The sequence below is a fragment of the Haliotis rufescens genome, unplaced genomic scaffold (genome assembly GCF_023055435.1).
Source record: "Haliotis rufescens isolate VD_foot unplaced genomic scaffold, xgHalRufe1.0.p SCAF_92, whole genome shotgun sequence".
NCBI lineage: Eukaryota > Metazoa > Mollusca > Gastropoda > Lepetellida > Haliotidae > Haliotis > Haliotis rufescens.
The window spans coordinates 144,864-169,041 of NW_025964386.1; the positions used below are offsets into that span (position 1 = coordinate 144,864).

General features: G+C 36.1%; 1 protein-coding gene across 3 annotated transcripts in view; it reads left to right on the forward strand.

The window, feature by feature from the left end:
* Positions 1-418: 418 nt before the first annotated feature.
* Positions 419-24,178, forward strand: part of LOC124135632 (E3 ubiquitin-protein ligase Rnf220-like) — a 51,556-nt gene continuing 27,796 nt past the window's right edge. Inside the window, exons 1-2 of one of the 3 annotated variants that reach the window (XM_046501055.2) lie at positions 419-465; positions 1,232-1,831. In XM_046501055.2, the coding sequence (XP_046357011.1) occupies positions 1,243-1,831 (589 nt within the window). In that variant the 5' untranslated portion in view covers positions 419-465; positions 1,232-1,242. Of the gene's footprint in view, positions 466-900; positions 1,832-24,178 lie in introns of those variants that run through there. The other 2 variants (XM_046501053.2, XM_046501054.2) reach the window with 2 other exon arrangements.

Sequence of the window (24,178 nt, forward strand, 5' to 3'; positions counted from 1 at the left end):
AAAACTAAATTCGCAATTTAATTACCGTACGTGTCTTCGTCTCAAGGATGAAACATACGCCAGGTAATTGTATATGGTTGCTATTTTCACTTACTCACATCTAGATGAATATACAATTTCATTTTAACGTTGGTATTACGGAGAGATGCAAACGAGACAAAAATATGATAGATTCTAGATCGATCTTAAATTTGTAAATATTGTGGAAACGCTAACATTGATCTACAGTTTAAATATTTCACAAATATCAGTCTTTTAACATATTGAGAAACAAGTAACCACAACAATTGCAACGTTTCCCGTTCCAAGGTGTTTTACAAACACCGTTCAGCCCACAGAGATTCGTCTGCTATCAAATACGGAAGTGAATATGGGTCGGGGAATCCCTCCCTTCCCATAATGCCTGCGAGGACATCCCCGTATCGAAAACGAGGCCGGGCGACCACTAGAAGTTGGGAGTATCGAGTAGGTATACCCAATATCTATCTGTCAATATTCATTGTCATCGATCTAAAATACATGATTATATGCCAATCACTTATCGAGTCCACCTTTTATCCTTCTGAATATTCAATTATTTTCCTGTTTTGTTGGCTTAAACTTGCAATTTTCGTCGAGTAATTATAGGTCATAGAGCAAGCCAACTGAGCGCGCTGGATTGTTTACAAACAGGAGTAAAACGAATCCGCGCTCATCCGCTTTCATCCTTCTATTTGTCAAATCAATGGGTGTCAAGTTAGCAACCTAATCAAAGTAGATTTATGGTTGGCCATTATTTCTCATATTTAACTACCCTTTCGTTGTCTAACACTTGTGTTATTTTCACTGTGTATTCCAAAGTGATTGGTAGAGTGTGACGTCACGGGGGTTCCCATATATGGAAGCCCATTCATTGTGTCAAATGAGTTGTAGTGTAAGTGCAGGGACGGGACTGATCAGTCAGTGTGTAAAGTGAACTGTAGGGTGACAGACACATGTTCAGCTCTCCGACAAGCCACAGTAGGATGTAGCTCTTGGACTTTTTACGATTATTTGACAACAGCTGATGTGACTAGTGGATAGCATAGCTGTGACAACAGTGTCATCCCAGTAGTTTTGTATTGTCAAATATTTACTCAGAAAAATCTGAGAAAACTGTTTTGATATTGCACACTTGCCATGAGTAATTTGACCGATTTCGCCATGTTTCGTTTTAACTTGTGGCCTAAACCGTTCTTTACCCCTCAACCAGGAAACGCAGGGATGGAAAACACATCATTTGTGCCGAATCCGTTGACATCTCCAGCGCTCATGGTGTTAGCGTCAACTGCAGAGGGACACGAAGCGGCCCGAATGCCATCGTCCCATCCATTCCAAGGACAAGGAATGGACAAGGATATGCCGACACCTTTCAATACCACAGCATTTACAATGTACAGACCAGGGGATCCATTTTCCCCACCCATCTATGCCCCCCTCCCTCCCTTCGTCAGATCCAACTTGGACAGGGGTGTGGGCCTCATAAGCCCCGGGGGAGGGGGAGCATTTCGCCCCCTGGGGCCAAACAGTTCCGAGGGGGTCGAGAACTACCAGTCTGCATTTACACCAGCCAAGAAGGCTAAATTGGACGATTCCGGATGTCACTATAGTAGCAGCGAAAATTGTGATCCGAATTTTAGTGAGTCGAACCCGGACTCGACAAGCATAAGGGACACCACACCATTTATTGTGAAGGAAGAGCGCCCCTCGAGTATAAGTTCTGCTGGCTGCGACACAAACTCCGAAAACCAGTCTGAGCCTGGGGACTTGTATGACAGAGGAACTCCTGATTCTGAAGGAAGAAATCTTAGAAGTGAGTACACAAATTAAAAATAATTTCAAGTGAAATAAAGGTAATTTTCTCATAATATTGATCGCAACTCTGTGATCTCTGAGTTTACGGTAATTGTTTTGTGAATTTGTATAGGTATTTTGGCAGGTGCATACGTACTACATGTGTATTGTAGGTGAATGTTTGTAGGCCTACAATGAGAATAGGTGTGTTATTGTTTGCTTTAGAAAAATGTTGGATGTGTTTTGTGGTTACAATTAAGAACAAATATTGGTTTCCCCATGAAATGTTACAGTGGGAGAATGATTCATGACCTTCAGATTTATTGAACTATTTTCATCCAAGAAATAACATGACTTAGCAATTTCTAAATTGTTTGATAATATATCATAAAGACGTCCACTTAAACTGGTATTTTAGATGTTATGTGATCTCTATGAATTGTCATTGAAGACTGGTAAACTCTAATGAGAACAGAGATGTTAATAATATAATTGTCTTAAAAATATAAATATGAAGTTGTAGGAACTAGGTACTTGTATATAATATATAAAGCTTTACACAAAGCAGTATATCTCGCCGCAGCTGTTCACATAACTCACATGAAATTTAAAAGATTGCCGTCATGGGTTAAACTAACTAGATTTATGTTTTATCATGATGATAGATGTTATTTTTTAGAGGTTTGTTTTTAACTAAATGTTTTACATTGAAAGGTCTAATATAGTATACAAATTCATCATTAATCTGACTGTTCAGTCCAGAGTGATAATTGATAATTCTGTGGTATTTCAATAATTTCACGGTATTAAATTATTGTTATGTTGGTAATGATAAATGTGAAACATTTCTATTGCAACAGAAGGTTTAATAAATTCCTGCATGAAAGAGTTCAGACAATTGTATTATCAATTGTATTATCAATTGTGAAAATCATTTCTGTGTACTGTTGAGACTCTTGCGTGTCTTGAGACTTTAAATTATCCCCTATAGTCTCTTGAAGCCCCCACACTTGTGTAAATGTTCTAAAAATCATATTTCTATAAAACAAATTCCCTTTTATTTTTATCTGAAAAGCTATAATCATTCTGTGATCTTGGTTCAAAATACAGAAATCATAAGTGGATAATTTGGAAAGTATTTGATATTTTCATAATTTCTATGTTATTGTGTACGCTGATAGTTTAAAACGTTGACTTCTTAAACCAAATGAAATATTCCCAGTGAGTGACCGAGGGTTCTACTTTCACTGTGTTGTGAAGCTGAATTGGTTTTCACCTTTTTAGTGAAATTGAATGAAAACTAAAATTCTTATCATCCACAGTGTGATCTTTGTAGCACACATCAGCTGAAACACACAATAACACACCAGAGTGAATTTTCCCTTGAGTGAACAAATTTTGGATAATCTCTCAACCAGAAGATTGTATCTTTAGTGTTTGTGTTATTGAGTATAAACAAGAATAGTTGCTGCAAATATATATTCCACATGGTAAAATGAAAAATATACCCTTGTCAAGGATAAAAAAATACTTTGTATTCAAGGCGGTACTGGTGTAGGGATACTTAAAACGATTTTCAAAGGTACAGAGTATATCAGTTTATGAAGTTGTATAAAAAAAAAAATATCTAAGTACATGTATTCACAAAATAATTAGTTTTAACATACATAACTAGAAAAAAAGGTGATTCAGGACTGAACTTTTATGATGAGGCATGTTTAGTTTTGTAAAAGTAATTCAAGCATAAATACACTAGTAGCATTTTGGTAAGAAGGTTGAAACAATACACCCAAACTCTGATGCACTACGATACACGGCCTACGATACACCGTACACACAGGCCTGACACAGGCCTGACACAGGCCTGTATCGCAATATTTGATGAAACAAACTACATGTTTACCTTAAGAATAACCCTATATCTTTATGTGTTTTTATGTGTGCTTGAAAAACCATGAACATCTTACAAATCAGCTGATCATTTTGGTTTTCCTGGGTTTTTTTTAAATGGACTAAGTCCGTCATCATTGTTTCAGTTCATGGGTTTTGTATTGTTATTCTAGATTATGAATATACATATTGTGGCCAGTATATTCAGATACATATTTATCGTTGCCTTTTGTAATGTTGCACCAATACTTGTTAAAAAGATCTCACTTAAATATATGAATGATAAAATCTTTTGATAAAGGTGTGTTTTCAAATGGATTTCTTTTAGCTGAAGTAGAAAAATGAGACTACAGTACGATGTTAATGAAGACACTAACTTAAAACATTAACAAATAATATAGTTAAGATTTTCTACTATATCAGTTATTCAATCAAGATTTAGGTCTGTAGGCATGGTAAGGTCTACGTAATCATAAGATGTTTTAAAAAATTCTGAAAAAAGTGAAATTGACCTTGTGTTGTGACAAAATAGTAGTATGAAATTTAATAATCAAAGAATACAAATTATCAGTTTCATTAAATAATACATTAATAGCCAAGCAAGGTGCATGCTCTCTAAAATTGAAAAGTTTCATTTAATTAAATTATTATTTAACAAAATCAGTTACGGGAACTTTTCACAGGCAAGTGTTTGAAAAAAAGAAAGAAAAGTTGTTTAAAAAAGAATTTTCATAAATAATAGTAAATATCATGATGATATGCTCTAGAGAAATTTGGTGGTTACAATCACACCCAGATGGCTTGGATTGTTGCGGTTTGTCTGTGTCGGGGCCAGTTTCACAAAGTGATCTTAGTACTATTGTCATAATTCCCATACAATTCACATAGAATTTCATTCCGATAGTCTCAGTGCTATCATGGCTATGTGGAACAGAGTCCAGTGTCAACTATTTGCAGACTTACGTCATACAGCTTGAATAATGCTCAAGATGAAGGCAAAAAAATTGAAAGCTGAAAAAGTTGCGTCCCTTGGGCCCGCCAGAAACCTTTGATTGTGGGTTCGAATCCCGGTTCGCCCCGATTATGTTTCTAGGTTTGTCAGCACCTGCATCACTTCGGGCTTTCCTCCCACATTAATATGACTGGAATACTGTTAAAAGCAGCGTTAAACACAACTCAACTGTATAACTGACATTAACTGTATGAAAGCTGAAAAAAAATATGTCTTCAATTCTGCAACCCGATCTTTGCCAAGAGCATGAAACACTCCTTTCAATTTACAGAATTAGCCAAAATGAATATTCCCCCCGCATCTTTATATAATGGAATACATCTTGTCAAAGTGTTTTGAGGACCTATCTATTTCATTTTTACACTTCCGGCAAATACCTTTTTTTGATTGATGGGTATTTTTAATCAATTGAATTTATTCCTTTAGTTGAACTATACAGCTGCAATCATTTAAGTTAGGTCCATATTTAGCCATGTAGGGTCTGCAAGTTGTTGAGACTGATGGGGTAGTCCAGTGGTTAATGTGTTATGCTGACGACCTGACCTTGAATCCACACGAGATTTGAAGTCGTGAAGCCCACTTTGATGTTTGGAGTTCTGCGTCTGCAATATAGCTAAAAGCAGTGCAAAATCCCACTCTCACGTAATCATCAAAAGTGCTTTGAATTCTTTAAAATTTCCAGGGGAGATAACTTTTCAGGGATTTTGTTGTTTGTACCTAGCATCAACAGTGTTCAAAATTAAGAATGAAAGTAAAGTCAAGTCAAGGAGTCCTCAGAATAACTTGATGGTAAATGTGAAAGAATTTGATCAAGGACCCCTTTACCCCATATTTTCTAACATTGATTAAAGTAAACTCACTCTGTAAGCTGTGTGGATTCTGGGTAAGAAACATGAAGAAAAGGCCACTGCTGTCAAATGTTTCTATGAGCTGTCGACCACTGGTTTCCCTTGGTGAGACTTGAGTATTTACAATTTGTCATGTTATAACAGGAATATTGTGGCATTGTATAACATTCACTAACTCTAGAGAACTGAGAGCAACAAGACTTATTTTTGCAAATGATACAAGCTTATCAGGGTTAGAAACTAACAGTTTTTGTCCACTAGTCCTTATAATGATAACATATAGCAAAACCCTTAAAATGGGCCAATTTCTACTAGTCCTTATGATACCTTTACTATTGGGCAGTTTGGTAAGGACTACAGGACTAGTGCCAATTTCTAACGCTGCTTATGATGATAGAAAAAAACTTGTAGCTCTATAGTTCACAAACCGATCTTCGTAATATGACAGTCATAACTCCCATAGAGTTACGGTTTATGGTTGTTGCAGAGATCACTTTGTGAGAGAGTTATGTGGTACATGTATGACCATCATAGAGATCACTGTGTGAAAATGTTCAGGGTGCTGTTGTACAAAATGATCTTAGCGCCAAGGTAATCGTAACTCCCATACCTTAACATAGACTTACGAAAGTCATAGCGCTAAGCTTGTTTTGTACAATCACAGAGATCATTTTGTTGAAACAGGGCCCAGTGTCTTCTGATTATACGGAACAAATGATATTATGTTAATCCCAAAGCCCCGGACAAAGACACTGACAGAAATCCCCCCCTAGAAACTATCCCTCCACCTTTCACACGGTAAATCGTTGACACTTAGACTATAATCCGCACATCTTTAGTTACCAGCACCCCCTGGTGGGGAGGAAATGAACAGGAATGGGTGACTTGACCTTGTGGAACAGCTTTCTGTCTTAACATCAACAAACACATGATATTGAGATTAGCGAGATTACTGTTATTAAGTGTGAGAAGACAAATTGGTATATCATTCAATATACCAGGAATGTCCACAGCTGATGACTTCAGCCATGTGATCAGGCCGACATCGTTCTTTGTTCGTTAAGCTTCAATAAGTAGTAGTTTGATAAGAGGGATTTAGGAATTTGTGGTAAGAAGCCATTACAGGTGACCGACCTTTTGAATTATTGTTTGTTTTAGGTGAATTGGATCAAAGATGTTTTTATAGTTAGGTATCAAAACAAAGAAGGTAGGATTGTTTCTGTAGCATAACTCATAAATTGTTTTACCATAATACTTCAGTATGAAACTTTGTATGAAGTGTGGTTAAATTGTTTAACTTCCCCTTTCATATTTTAGAGTTCCCATATATGGTGTTACTATGAAGTTCATGACCAAATTTTATAATGTCCGGTTGGCACTATTTCAAATCAGACATTTAGCAGTAACAATCAGACAAGTCTGATGCACAAACCGATTTCCAGATCTCTGCTATGAACCAGTTTTTGATGAAATGTTGTGTTGTATGGAATATGTCATCTCTATTAGGGGGGCGGTTGGGTAGCCCAGTGGTTAAGGCGTTCGCTCGTCGCGCCGAAGACCCAGGTTCGATTCCCGACATGGGTACAATGTGTGAAGCCCATTTCTAGTGTATCCCCGGATATTGCTGGAATATTTCTAAAAGCGGCGTAAAACCATACTCACTCCCTCACTCACTCAGTCACTCACTCATCTCTAATAGACTTGAATTAGATGGTTGGTTGGTTTGTTGTTTAACGCCTCTCTCAGCAATATTGGTATTGAAAGAGTTTAAAAGGAAACACATGATTCAGTTTTTTGGGGCAGTGTTTGTGTCTGCCATATTGTCACTTGACTGGTTACATTGTATGAAATCTTTGATCAGCATTTCGAAGTTGGAAGAACATGCCTACATGACACTTTTTATGGATAAGGAATAAAAGAAGTTGTTATCCATAAAAAGTGTCATGTTTTCATGGTAAACTGTATGATCAGTTTTATGACATACAAAAGTATGTTTTATTTTGTTTAATTATATTAATATATTTATAAGGGTAGAGGATATAGTATAAACTTAATAGTTGCTTTGTTTGATATAGATATGGCTCTCATTTTGGAATTATTTCTCAATCTTTGGTTATTGTTGTCAAACTGATTTATGGTGTAGGTATCTCTGGTGTATGGTGTAGAGTGGAGGGATTATTTTACACATTTGACATATTCGTATCTGGTTTCAAAAGTCAGAGTCATTCTCAAGGTTATGGCCACTATGTTTTACCAATGATAATTCCAAGAGTATAGACCCCATGGGGTGTCCGGCTTAAAATGATCCCATGTCGTAACCCCATGGAGATTCCAGGCTAGAATAGGTCCCCATCAACCTATGCTGGCTGTAAGAGGTGACTCTGTGGATGGGTGGTAAGGCTTGCTGACTTGTTGATAGTGTGTGATCATGCCGTGGTAAGCTGGTTCCACTGTTGGTACGTGACCCAAGCTTCACGTAATTTAGTCAACATAAGGCGTTTAAAAAAAGTGGTACGAATCTGTACCACACCTGGTTGTGAGTGAGCAAGCGTAACATCCTGATTACATATGTAGTTATTTTTATTATGCAAATTTTATATCTAGGTAACTCTTCAGGTAAACTGTGAGCAAACAAACTTCAACATGATATCTGAACTATATAATGAAATGTCAAATGGATTTGAATGCCTTTGTATAAAGCTACACATTGGATATAAAAAATAGCGAAAATAAGAGGAAAATCAATTTTCCACTATGATGCAAAAAGATGAGAGAGTAATATACACACGCTCTGCAGTGCGTCGAACTTGGCCATTGTAACTCGGCTGTCTTGATGATAATTTGCTATGGAACACAACAATTTGTTCTCATAATTGTTATTTCGTTTATGTGGAACCAAACTGTTTCAAAACAAATTTCAAAATATTGACCCCATTACTTTTTATGTCGACGTTGTGCGCGAATTTGTGTCAGTCATGGCAGAACTTTATTGTCACTCTCATTTGTATTTACCAAATCACTGTACTGTATCTATTTCTAATGCCAAAATTATTCGTACCATTATTTTCCCATGCATATTCTCAATGACGTGACCCAATTTTGCGACGAATAGTTAAATGGATCTCTCAAAATAGTAGAAAATGCCACACAATCTAAAATCTGTATTTTCGTGTGTTTTTTCTCTCTAAAATGTATTTACTGCAGTAACGATTTTAAGGTTTACAGGCGATGTTTCAGAATGGTTATTGGTGTCTTCATAAATGACAGATACCCATGATGCTTTTGTAATTGAATTCTATGTGTAAGAATCAGATATTTTGATTTCCAAAGATGAAATTAATTTACGCTGTGAATGTTGATTTAGTATTAAATGTAAATTATAGCGATATTTACGCAATGTAGGCCTACTTAACCATGTCAACCTTCAAAGTTGTTAACATTAATTTGGTTTTGCATAGAACATGTAGAATGACTGCATGATACCACAGAACATAGATCTCGAAGAATTCACAACTGTGCACTGCTTTAGTGTATGTGATGTATTTTGAGTTTTACTCAACATCAAAGATTTAGTGAGGGTTGAAGGGGACACATATGCCCTAGCTTCCAGAATCCAGGGATTTATTAATTACAAACCTAAATAAACATGGAGACATGAGCTCACCTCTAAAGTTTGTTTTGAGTGAAAATAATTTCAACAAACTGCTCTGCTAATGTTAGTTTTGTCGAGTGCAGCTTAACTTCGCAAACAAACTTTACGTAGTCTGTTTATTGTTTTCAAAACCAAGGACCAATGAACGCTATGTTTTGTGTCATCCAATTACAGCCTACGACAAATCGTGACTGCCTGTCTGCTAGTTTAGGTAGACAGAGTCCAGTCTAATGGTGTGGAATCATTACTCAAAATGTCATCTTGTCCATGCTCGATTGTTTTACAGGCCATTGTCATATGCATTGAATATATCGGAGTGTGGTGTTAGACAAACAAAATCTATAACAAACAAACACAACTAATGCTTGCTGTAAGAGTCAGATAATATGGATCAGATAATCAGCTGATTGTTCATATTGTGTAAAGACTCATAGATATGATAAAATTGTATATAATTTCACGTTGCCCTGGTACATGTACGTGATAGGGAACTAGTATTCATTTTCATTTTTTAATATTCCCTGATCTTTTCTCATTTTCAAGTTTGGCTGTGAGCCAGCACATGATGCAATTGTTGACTTTGTTGACAAAATGCCACAATTTGAATAAAACATGATATATTCCCCCAAAAAATCTTCACATGGAATCTTTGACCAGTAATGATGTTTGTTATTTGACAATAAAACGTTAAAGTACTTACTTATGCTAAATAATTACACAAGCACAAGTGTTATATGTGTAGACATTCTTGCTTTGTTCCTGGTCAAATGTGTGGTATAAAATCGTGATATTTCGTACATGTACATTTGCAGTGATAAAATATGTTTACAGAGAAACTGTTTGCGGGCACAAATCTGCCCCAAATCTCATTCCAACCAAGATGGGTATTCATGCTGTCTAGTGTTTTATTGTGGAGGTTCATCCCATCTCAGGTCTGACATTGATGATGGTACGAGCTAATCTTTGTCTGGTCACCATAAACTGCCACACATTTCATCTAATCTCAGGCTGGACATTCCACCATTTTCATACACCTCGCTCACGACAAACTCATATAAAGCATTGATAAGCCTGGACCCTTGGTCCTACGCCCGACGTGCTTGCTATGCTTATCTTGGTGGTAATTACACTCACCCCTTGATAAGCATATATTTCCAATATCTCCATTTGAATTGACCATTGCATGATGGGAAGTGTCATTTACGGTTAACGAGAGGACATTTCTGGAATTATTGGTCAAATGGACCATTGTGGACAGACTTGTAGCAATCTAGCATCTGTCTGTATCGTGATGGACGTTAATGACACCAAGGTGTAGTTACCTGTTTGTAGTTGACTGTGAGATCCTTTGTTACAACTGGAGTAATTAACAGTCTTTATCAACCAGGGCCACTATTATTGACAGTTGGACAGGATAGTAGTGTTCAGTGATAATGTTCCCAATCACTGAATAAACTGCCCAACAAGTAAGGTCTGCCATACCTGTAATGCATATGATCAATCATACAGTTCTCCTTTGTGATCAATGTTTGGAATTATTCAGTGTTGAAATAAGCTTGACAGTCATTGTCATAAACCCTTATGTTATTGACTGAAAATTTAGGCCAGCCCCAGATTAAAAACACATAGCCCCAAACCTCAAGGACTCTTAGCCCCACTTAATTTTAAGCACTCTTAACAGTATGCAAGTTTTCTATATATTGTTGAGGGGGCACGGGTGGCCCAGTCGTCTGAGGCGCCACAATTCGCTGTGCAGCGTTGCGTTCCTTGGGCATGCCAGAAACCTATGATTGTGGGTTCGAATCCCAGTTCACCCCGATTAGTTTCTAGGTTTGTCAGCACCATACCTGTGCTCACCGAAGTTGTAAACGCCTGAGTGCGACGTTAAACAACAAACAAACAAACAACAAACATGATAATGTACTTTTTGACTAGTATTTAATATTAAGTCACATAGACCCCCAAAATAGAGTCTGTACATAGGATCACAAAAGGTAAAAAAATGAAATCTAGAATTGCATGTATATTAACCTAGGTATCATATAAATCCTGACCTCTTAATTACATCATGGGACACTTTTGGTCATGTGACATTCAGTCACCCAATCACAACAGGTGGCCAGATTAGAATATCAAAGCTTTCCAAGGAACTTAATATGCATACATTTTCCATTGACATCAGAATAAATCACTTGACTGGAGCATAATTGTCACCACAGACGGTATAACTTGTCTCAGAAGTACAATTGCCTGTGTTCATCGGTGTCAATCTAAGCTGTGACCCCTATTTGGTTCAACAAAGGTGTGTACTGGTCATTTAAGAGCCTTAGAAAGGGACTCTTGGGAGAGCCTTCTATGGCTTCAAGTGCTTCAGCCATGTGCTGGGTGTTAGGAAAATAGTATTAAGCAGTGGATTCTGCAGTGGTAGAAATTGGCACTATAGTCCTTACCAAACTGCCCAATAGTTAAGGTATCATAAGGACTAGTAGAAATTGGCCATTTGGTGGGGTTCACTATATGTTATTATAAGGACTAGTAGACTAAAACTGTTAGTTTCTATCGCTGTAGTGAGCTGTTAACCATGTTAACCAGGGATGTTTGCAGTAATAGTAAATGTTATGCGCATCTGCATTATTTCAGCCACATAGCGACAAAGTAATAGCAATATAAGCTCTAATAATTAGGCGATATATCTCAGTGTAGAGCTGTGCTAAATTATAAATTTGGAACCAAACTTTTCTAAAATATGTGTACTTAAAATTAGCTGTTTCAATCAGAGGTGGTTATCATGATTTGAAACCTCTAATTGACCAATCAAAGTATTTGACAGAAATGATCTGTAAGATAAGAATAGCCAGAAGATCTAGTGGCCTTCTTGTATTCAACTAACCCTTTGAAAATTTTACTAGCCACAGGCCAGTGGGCTTGCGTTAAGTCTCTGTTACCCTTTACGATCCTTGTGTTAAAAGTGCAAGAATAGTTTTGTTGAATCATTAGCCTATGAGAACTTGTTGAACTACACACAAGCTGACAGACTTCAGTAAATTGTTAAAATGACCAATGTCATCATGGTCATATGCGTTTTCATAATGTTTACGAAAATGAACTTCTTCATGAAAAGTTTTGCGCATTCTAACTGCATGGTATTGTGAACATTTGCTTTTGTAAAGAACTTTCAGTATAAAAAGATGGTTTATTAATTTCCTACTTGAGTATTACTGATGGAGGTTTGGTATCTGGCATCAAATTGTGTTATCATGTTTGGGTCTTTTTTCTTATTAAAATATCCGATGGGTTGTGTTATCGGCACATAACTGGCATTAGGACTTGAGAAACTGCCACCAAATAGTGCTTTGTCTTACATAATCATGTCAGTTGTATTCAAATATTCAAAACTACCTAATACACTTGATCCAAGTACATATCTAATGGAGGTGTTTGATCTGAGCAACGATTATCTCCGTGTCATGGAACAAGTGGAAACTTTTCTGCTTGGACTTGCATACAAGGTGCTCGGCTGTAGGGGGATTTGGAAGCCTATGTAGTTAGCCATTACTTTTGAATTCATCATTATGAGGAAATCTCCCATATCGCTTGTTGATGGCCGTGTGAGATAGGAAGTGTCCTAGGTATTATCACGTATTGATGAGGCGACTTAGTCTGACTTGCCCAGCGGTCATTAAGGCGAAAGGGGGCTTTTGCTAGCCCATCATAGCACTTATTGCACAACAGATTGCCTGTCGACCCGACGCGGGACAGTCGCGAACAGGTTGAGCTTGTTCCATTACTCTTCCAAATGAACCTGTTGCCGATTCGGACCAAACGTGATACTGATCCCTAGGCAAACTACTGCATAAAATACTCATTTGCTTTTGCAAATTTGTTGGTCATTTGCATCCGACTGCTCGTTTATTCTCATCATTCGCAGTCAACGTTAAAAAAACTCATTCCTCAATCAGACCTGTTTTTGAATAACATTACCCAATGGCTTTGGGGAGTTGCAATTTCACAGTTTAGAAGCTAATAGAGGCTCCCCTTTTAGTGTATTGGGGAGAGGAACGCGATTGTCCAAAGCGTCCTGTATTTATCTGCTTGTCGTGGCTTTGAATATATGAGAGAGACAGACATGATTTACTATCCAGCCTTATCATAATGTATTTCTTCATTTTACAATGATCCGATTGATGCCGAAATTCATGCAGTAGTAATTAAGAGAGGCATAATCCCATTGACAGCAAGAGGACCCCTTGGCAACTCCGATAAGCAGTTTGCTATTTCATTGTGGCAAAAGTTAGCTCAAAGTTTATTGCTTCATATTTAACAAAAAGGAAACACTATGAAAGCCACTTGTGCAGATTCTTGTTTGTCAATGACAGAACGTCTTTGTGGCGTGTTTTAGTGGGATTTAAACCGGTATTGTTCTGTGAATAGGGGGCCAAATAAGTGTTCAGAAAGTCAGGCCAGGGACAGCCCATCTTTGTCGTGATCAAACAAACATGGCTGCCTTTCTCTGTCATTTATCTTCATTATTTGTTCGACTGGTTGTCAATTTTGTTGTACGAAGTTCGTCTCCGTCGAACAACCTAAGTCAGTCATTCAAACATTCTGTTGGAGAATATTCTGTCTTTTGTGACAATCCAAAGCACATTGCCTACAAAGGATTTGAAAACCTTTGGTGTGGAAAATAGCCGGCTTAGAAATAAACACTTCTACTATAGCCAAACCTGTCTGAGAGCGTTGAGCCTTTTATTAACTGTCATTGCGAGCCAATTTTCCATGTGGCTGCGCAGAAGCAATAAGGCACAATATCAAAAAGTGATAGTTGGTCGAGGCTCGAACTCGGAAAGTCTCAAGTCGACCTTGCTACAAATGAAAAGACCTTTTGGTAACCTTTTATCTTTCTAATCTAACACATGGCTGACTTCAATACAGCGCCAAACAGCTGTTCTTGTAGTGATTCTGGGTTGGGCGGACACAGTATTTTTGTGTATATAAAATGTATGTATAGAAAAGTTGTTAAGATATAGTTCATGTTGAGTGAATTCTGAACATGAAAGACTTCGAAAGTGAAATGATTGAGTAAGATCGGATATTGGACCTTGTGAGTCCGTTGTGCAAGACTAAATAAAGTGTATGGTGATTGAAGCTTTTCATCAGCAGTGTTGAATGGCATTATTTCATGTGCATTATTTGATTTTTGAATGTTTGAATTTTAAGTGTGGTTTACATTTGTGAGAGTTCAGGGATTCATTTTCTGCCATCAATATTGCATTTCTGAAATTAGTGAATGACCTAAATCATAATAACTTGATTCAAACATTGCCATAATATTTCAGTGCCTGAAAACTTAATTAAAGTTATGATAGAAAAGAAGAGTTATAGATAGTGAGAAGTTGCTTTATGACATAAAAGCTTCATTGGTCATAGGTAATATGTTCGATTCAAATGATTCATTAGCACCCTGTGGGGATTCTAGGGTAGAATAAGTCTCCAGCAACCTATGCCCCAGAAGAGGTGACTGAATCATGGGGTAGCTTTGTACACCGACAACATAATTCATTTCTTACAATATCAGTCCCTGGACTGTCTTCTCAAGACTTGATTGTTTACAGGCCACTGTCATATAGCTGAGAAGTGTGTCGTTAAACAACAACCACACGCGCACGCGCACACGCACACGCACACGCACACGCACACGCACACACACACACACACACGCAAAACTTTCATAGTCCCTATTTGATCAAAACATCATTTGTCACCATCAACATTTACTCATGCCTTGAATATTGGTGAGAAAATGTCTACAGAGCATAGATTAATTTGATAATGATTTATGGTTTTAAAATCTATCAGATCTATGGTTTATATGAACTTTTGATAGCCAAATACCAGTGAAGTTGGTCTTGATTAAATCTATACTTCCTTCTATTTGCAAGGTTAAAAAGCCCAGCTGCCTAAACAGCTCACGTTGGCCGTTAGTTCAATCGTGTACTCCTAGACTTCTATCACAGGTTTGTCAAGGCCCTTATTGATATACTCAAGTGGCTAAAGGCTACATTAATAGACACTATTTGCCTATTTATCTACTTTCTCGTACTCTTTAAGTATTATCACTTGATAAATTTTTGGTTGACAACAAGTGTGTTACTTCACATGAGCTTACCTTTATTGTGAATCTTGTTAAACTTCTTGTTTAAATACAAATGATTGAGAATGCAATTTAAAGGAGGAGAACCATATTTCTTAACAGACATGTGTGTGACTTTTCAACAGTCTGCGACAATAGATACCTTTAAGAGCTTGATGTCGTAAATAATGGTTTGGTTGTAGATTTCGAACCTGTCATGCTGTCATTGACTTGCACAAGATGTCGTCAATGGCCATTAAGTGTGTGTAAATAGCACAGTATAATTTCACATCATATATCAAAGCCTGTGTTTACAAACTGCAGCATGTTATCAAAAACCATTACATTAGTATATTATTTCTCAGATCTCTGACATTTTCACGCTTATTGTTGACTGTTAGTTATTTAGTAAATTTGGTTCTTTCCACGGAGGTGCTGAATACAGAATAATTAATGTCATTCCTGTTCACAGTGAAAGATAAACGAGACCTCATTTCCTTCCAAATGAAACTGACCCCTGGTCCGAGGTCGTTGATTTCGCCTCACATATTGTTTGAATAAGTTTATTAATTGAATTTAAATTTTCTGGGTGTCGTTGAAACGTACACTGATAGCGAGGAGGGCCATGTTAGGTGTTCATTCCTTGATAGAGCTATTAGGCTTAGTTGTGATATGAAATTGGTGTGTAAATTTACGTTATCTTGCTTGGGCTTGCCTCAACTGTCAGGTACATACCTGTTCTATTGTCAGATTGGTGAGTCTTCTCTTTCGCGAAACAAAGCACCATTTTATCATGTATTCACATACAAGAAGAGAATCTTTGCTTCTAGTCACTTAAGATATGTAAGTTTATAACTGGCTCATCAAAATTAATTCTATCAAGCAGTTTTCTGGGATGATACTTGTTTACTGTCAGAGGAAGAAATTAATATTTACAGTTTATGAAGATTATTGGGCGTAAGTGTACTACCTTTTCTGTAATACAACTGTTGATATATTTATGAAAATCAAATTGTTAATTTGCTTGTGTGGATTGTTTGGAATACTGTTTCCTTTTTATGCTTAAACTCTGGCTTTGAACTGAGCATTAGTTTTAATATTAAGTATATACTATCTATTCAAGAATAAAAACAACAGCATGATTGACATTAGAGAGCTTTAATTTCTTAAAGCAATTGGGGTTTTTAATGTAAAAATAATTCAACTAAAAAATGTCAATATGAAGGTAGCATTTGTAAAAATAATATACATTTTTGAATTTTAATTAAGATGAACACAAAAGGAAGAGAATTTATGGATGTCAACGTCTTTATTATGAGGAACACAACGTTTCTGAGTACATCAGGTGAATGAAGGAGTAAGCATGTACTCCGAAACGTTGTGTTCCTCATTATAAAGAAGTTGACATCCATAAATTCTCTTCCTTTTGTGTTTATCTTCTAAATGCCTTTCAAAGACAAGATGAACACATTGACATGTTAATATCTTTAAAACAACGAAAACATTCAGTGGTTATTGATCTGTAAGGGAGAACTGAATACAACAATTTAATAAGGATGAAATCAAAACCAGTTTCTAACGTTATAGCTTGTTTGCAATTATTAATTTCAATTTATATGGAGTAAACATATTTCCTTTCAAATGAACCATTTTAAACTGCTGAAAATTATTGAAATGAGTGAATTTCATTGTCCCATAAATTATTTTGTGCTACGTTTTGAAAAAGCCAGATTAAAGTTTATCATAAAATTAGAACAGTCTGTAATTGTACTTACATTTTCTTTTACGCATGTACGTATTGCGCTAGCTATCTACAACAGTGATATTAACTTTCCAGGTCTTATATCATGCTTCAACTGCCAAATTAATAAAGTATTTTTCTTATCAACACGTGTCAAAAACAAAACTGTTTTGTTTATGGAACATGTTGTTTTCAAGGCAAAGTTCATATTGCAATCGAACAGATTGACAAAGGATTTCAAAGACACGTTCGTGGGATTGCTGCTATTAGCTGAACAGCATGAACTTTACCCGGATAATTACAATGGATTTATGTCTGTTGAGTCTTGTTACATACCATGATATCAGAGTCCTTTATTTCAGCATGGTGAAGTCAGAAAGTTTTAAAAGAGCCTTCCTGGATTGATATGAACAGGGGTTTCCTTAGTCCTGCATGGAATATATTTATTTTATGAAAAGAAATATATCTAGAAACGCATACAAAAGCAAGTCTAGCCAGCTCAAGCTAGCTCTATTCCACAGCATAGGAACATTTTTTTAATTTTTAGTCAAGAAGGATATTGTGTAATATAAGATTTCAGAGACTTAATGTTAGTCTAGGGTTTACTTTACACATAAATGTTGTCAGCCATTATTTTTGTATCATTTTATAACAGTAAATATGGGTATTGTGTATGCAAAACATGTTACATACTCTGTTCATATTCGAAACTTGGGAGCTTGGGAAGCCTAGTGGTTAAAGCTTACGCTCGTCACACCAAAGTCCCGGGTTCGATTCTGCCTATTTCTGTTGTTCCCACCGGGATATTGCTGGAATATTGCTAAAAATGGCGTAAAACCATACTCACTCACTCACTATTTCAAACTTATTTTGTGACCTGTGTGATTTTGATTAAAAAAAGTCAGTTTGATCTATTTGGAAAATGTTAATATATATATTATAAATTCAAGTTAGATACAGAGCCTTTTGGCTATCTCTTTAAGCTTTCTTATTGTTTTTGAAAATGTGGGTCTTATTATAAACATGAAGTAGAAAAACATCCTGCTGGAACAAATATCTCAAAACAATGGTTTGTCTGTGGGAAATCTTTATTACCAAGTGAAACTGTAAGCTGAACATTGCACTTACTTTTGGTTCTGATGAAGTTTGTTTGATTGTTTGTTGTTTAATGCTGCACTCAGCTATATTCCGGCTATATGACAGTGATCTGTTAATAATCGAATCTGGACCAGACAATCCAGTGATTAATATCATGAGCCTCGATCTACACAATTGGGATACGAAGACATGCCTCTGACAAGTCATCCAATCCTGTTATGTTCCGTTGCCGATTGGGTCCATGATTAATATAAGATGACATTTTTAGAGCAAGTAGCAAGCATTTGATACAGATACCATAATACTAATAAAAATAAGTACGTTTTTTTAGGTAAAAAACACCACTAGACGATGGATGAAAATAAATTGTCGAATAGTGATTGCTTTTTATTGACAAATGCAGGAATATTTAAATATAATTTATTTTAAAATAAGTTAACAACAGCACAAGACTCCAAACAATTTGTAATTTTCATCGTTGTATATGATATATTTTGAATTTCATACCCTTTGAATCAGGCAACTTCAAACTGAATAGAATAGACTTGAGTTTAGTATCACTTAACATAATTTATGACTGCAACAAAAATAACATTTTTGTTGCATGATATATTTTTACGAGAGACAATAAATTTGATTCCCTAGTGTAAAATCACATATCTCGGTCTGTATCAAGTACACTCAAGTCTCCGTCAATGTTGTACTTGACACGTTTCTTTTGTTTTGAAAGAATGAATTCATCATTCATTCACGCTTGCTGAAGAGCTGAACAGTAACTAAAAGATCAAGATATAATTTGACAAAATTTATAGAGTCATGTTGTCATTAGATTGACTCAATTTGTGATGTATCTATGTTTTCGTTGACTTTCCACTTAGACAGAGCGTGACTTGGATCGTCAATAAATTTGGCTAAGTTGTTGGATTGACTGGTCTAGAAGATAACCCCAAAAGAATGCGATATTACCCTCTAGGTTAGTGAGAGTTATCTAGCAACCACAAGTTTCTTGTAGCTGTTTAACTGGCTTGGTGTCAACACTGTATACCACTACATGGACATCTTGAGTTTTTTCCATGCACTTGAAGGACATTCTGTGTAGGAGGATTGATTTAAAAAATTATATTTTTTGCTTGATATTCTGGCTTTGTTTGGATGTCAGTAGTGAACATCCTTTATCTTAAAGGTTTTGAATAGGTTTGAGAGGTATTTAAATATTTATGGAGAAATAGTTATGTCTTTTAAATGTGTAAATTTTTATTTCATCTATACAGAAATGAAGTTACAGCCGACATCGTTGGTTGCACATGATTGTGTCGGATTAACGAGTATGTCGGATTAACGAAATTAAGTGATTTGTGATCGAAAATCGGACATCTTCACGATAGATAATAACCGTGTGTACCTTGTAATAAAATCATTAAAAACGAAATATTTATATTGTTATGTTGTTTATTCATTCATTCCTTAATTTATAATTAATGACATTGCAATAATAATAATTGCGTTGTCCAACAGCAATACCACGTGGCGTCGCTCCAATTGCATTTGCCGATTCAAGATCAGTAGCCAGGCTTTGAATATTAATGAAGTCATCCATGCTTTCTTGTTTACATACCAGTCGACCATGTTTTATATACCTGTTCGTATTTTAAACTGGCTTCATGCACATTTATCTGGCTTCAATCTGTAAACTACATTTGTATAGCTTTGTACATACAGGTTTGAATAGCTTTTCCTGTTAATTGTTAAAGTTAATCTCTGCAGCCAGTGCTTGTCAAAACACGGGGTTGTGTACTCGCGGGCAGATGACCACGGAGTACGCTGACCACTGTGTCGGATTAACGAGACTGATTAATGAGTGATTTCGGTAATTCGTTTCAAATTAGGTGTGTCGGAGTCGGAGTGCGAGAATGTCGGATTAACGGGACTAAATAGCACTGAATCAATCGGTTCCCATCATTTGTGTCGGATAAAGCCGAGTGTCGGATTAACGAGTGTCGGATTAACGAGACTTGACTGTATATTGGTTTAGTGACTGGGATTTCTTCAAAAAAATTCCAAATTCAAAATCACATATGTTTTAGTCACATTCATAGTGGCTTGTTCAAGGAAGTAGTCACATTTGTAATGGTTTGTTCAAGGAAGTAGTCACATTTTTAGTGGCTTGTTCAAGGAAGTAGTCACATTTGTAATGGCTTGTTCAAGGAAGAAGTCACATTTTTAATGGTTTGTTCAAGGAAGTAGTCACATTTTTAGTGGCTTGTTCAAGGAGAAAGTCACATGTGACTAAAAGTGACTATCTTAGTAAATATCTAATGTGCAATTTGGAGCTTTCTGAAATATAACTGACATGACTGGCGCATTGCAAATGTAAACAATTCTACAAGTAAACCCATGTTTATGTATTGCTGTTGCAACATAGACCAAATGTCTTCTTTATAGTCTCGGTTGTTTCAGTGATGTTGAAATTGTGGTAGCATTGATTGAGGGCATGCTTGAAGGTCAGGGGTCAACTGCCAGAAAAACAATATATGACCCATACAAGCATGGATATATGTGTACAATACAAATAAACATTATTTAAGGGATTTAATCAGATAGGTATTTGCCCATGGTAGGTTATTAGCGCATATTATCAGTATGGTTACAATCTCCAACCACACAGCTTCAGAGGGGCGTCAGGTGGAAGAAATCTGCCTTTAGTAAAGTGCTGATACGTTACATGTAACACATAGATTCCCAATTTGAAGTTTTGACCCTAAGAGTTCAAAATTGCTTAAGGATTTTGTATATGTTAGATTATATTATCAACTCACAATGTGATCATAGGATGGTTTCTGTATTGGAGTTGAGATCTTAAAAATCCAAACGGGGGACAGAGTTGCTTCACTTCTTTAATATCCATTTCATAAGATACAACAAGGGTTTATTTATGAAACAGAAAATTTGCTATTTTTTTGTTTTAGTTTCGAGTGGTAAGGTGATTTAGGATCAGCGGGAAATGAGAAACCCAAATAGAAATATAAACAGCCTGTCTTTTCTTTCAACATTACATTATTCACACAAGTGGTTTTGTAAAGTGAGATTTTTAAAAATATTCTTTTTTTAAGATGTTGATTTTGATTGTTTAGGAGCACATACCGGGGTATATATAGTATATATATATATATATATATATATATATATATATATATTATGTTGAATGTTCTGGTGAGACGATGTTCATATATAAATGTTTCCTTGTTATGTTTTAAAGAAATTCCTAATGATCTTTTAATAAACTTTGTCTCAAAAATGTAAATATGACTCTTTGAGTTGACACCAAAATATCACATTAGATTCTTTTTTTGTCATTTGTGCTTTATAACAACATTAAATAACCATGATAACATTAAATCCTGCAGGCCAATGAACTCACATGATAAACTTTCAAACAGAAAAAAACTAATAACAAAGTACTTTCTCCGATTTGCCCTTACTTTATATGCCTTAAATATTGCAATACTTTGCAAACTTATTTTGCCAAGCTAATCCCAATGTAAGATCCAAATCATCCCAATCTGATGCGTGTACCTCAAACATTAAGACCACGGTCACAGTAAATCCCTCTAAACCCTACACTTATCTGCCACTGATAAATCATAAAACTCCACTCCATACCTTCTGAACCTGGAGCGTTTGTACTATTTGAACTAAGAGCCATTCCTTTTTCATATTTATTTGACAATCGAGAGAAGCTGCCTAGTAAGCCATCGCACTATGCTAGTCTTCATGCTCCTGATAGGAATAAAGTCGTCTGCCCTTTTATGTTCAACAAGATAAAAATTGTTTGCGATTGTCGATGGTGGGTTGTGACATCGTCAATCTGGAGATATGACATGCTTGTTTGATGTCCTACAGGGAGGCTCTGGTCGGCATGTTCAGCGAAATCCTCAAGTGGAGGCCTATATTCCTGTTTGATTCTGTAATTAACTGAAGATCTTGTGTGATTATTTCATTGATTTATTCATGTCGAGACAATCCTCTTCGCACTGCCTTTTGATGGCAGTATTAGCAACGGCACTGCATAAAGATCAGAAAGCGTCATGGCCGCCACACGAGCAGAAGACATCTTTGATTATGTCTCATTTCCTTGACAAGGTTTTTATCTTGTGACACCCAACTCACTCGAGTCTTTCATGCCATTGACTAACCGCTTTAAGTTTACTTGTGGGAATCACAGAGGGATTTATTGAAAATTGTCTCCTAGAAACTTAGATTATGGCTGTCTTAGAGAGCCACTTTCTGTTGCTTTTCATTTTCCCGCCTACTGAATCTTAGTTCAGTTTTTGACAGATGGCAATTTGCCGAGATTCCAGCAATATGAGATTATCAATTTGTAATTATGGGGCAGCAAGCCTTGTCCATCAGTTGGATGTCTTTTGCCAATGGTTATTCTAACAGGATGAAACATTTCCATACTATTTCCCGGCTGCTAATGCAATGGCGTATTTTTCTTATGGGTAGATAGATTGCTGTTGAATCATTTTGTGGGATGAAAGTAGTTTTGATTGTTATCGTAATGAACAGTGCATATTTATTCAACTTCTTCAAGAACTAAAACAAATTGGCTACTGATAAAATTGATCGAATACTCGCTGAGCAAACGTTTTTTTCATTACACAGATCACAGACATATTCAGTTGGGAAAATGGATTTGAGGATGGCAAAATTAAAAATAAGTTGGCTTCAAGACGGTACTTAACATAGTAACATGGTTAGATGAGAAAACACATAAATGTTTTGATTAGTTATGTGGACAAATAATAAATAATACAAACATAGACAAAGTGATTTGGGGGGGGTAATTTCCAGGTTGTTCAAAAATCATACGGATGGCTGGAGTTGCAAATGACAAGGCTCTTAGATCATGTAGGTTGAGAGTGAATATTTTCATTACCATGATTACCTAATTTGTTGTCGATTAAGAGCAGGCTGTTTCGTGATCCAATTTGTAAAGAATGGTTGGTTTATTCAAGATTCAAATATCTGTTGTGTGTGAAAAAAGTGTCATTGACATTTTGTGCCATGTTTACCTTGTTTTCTCATCATTCTAGCACTGGACTTGTTGGAAAGAATTTAAAGGAGACAAACATTCACTACATGATATGCATGATGGAGGCTTATTTTCTTTTAGAGAGATTATCTGTAGAATATTGTTCAGTTTTATAAATATCACTTATTTAGAAAAATAATTGATTTATGTGTGCCTTTGGCAAGCATAATACATAGTATTTATTCCTGATATTTGATATTTATGAAACTGAAACTCACACAAGTAATAGCCTCTTTACATATAATGTCATACTTAAAGTATAGATATAATAAATGTTTAAGACTTATTTTCATGTACTTGCTAATGTAACTTTCGAATAGAAACTGCGTAAGAATCATCATAACAATGTCTGAGTCAACCACCGCATATATATTTCTATATATACTAGTATATATCGTTGGACCATAGGTTTTTGAACATCACACGTTTTCGGACGGCCATGTTTATCACAATTACTAGCGCTGTAGCAAGGGATGTGGTGTCACACAGACATTGTAAATACTCCGATGATGACCTGTTTTTAGGATAGTCATCTTTTATAAATGAGTGAGATGTTTTGTGGTTGTTCTTGTGATTAGCGAGTAAACTACGAAAGTTTCTTAAGCATCCAAAAACCCATAACACGGGGATATATAAATCTATTACGTACACACCAAGCAGTTATGCACATTGTATATAGTGCAACGGTTTTTGTTTGTGTGCATGACCAATCACACATTGGGAAACTTTCTTCCGTGCAATAGTGTTTCTTGCAAGTAGACATGGCATCGATATATGGATGGGTAGGTGCTTGTATGATACCTGCATCTAACTATTGTGTTAAGTGTTTGGTACAGAGCTCCAGATAAGCTTTTGGTGTTGTGGGTATTTTACCCATGCATTTTAAAATCATTGGGTATC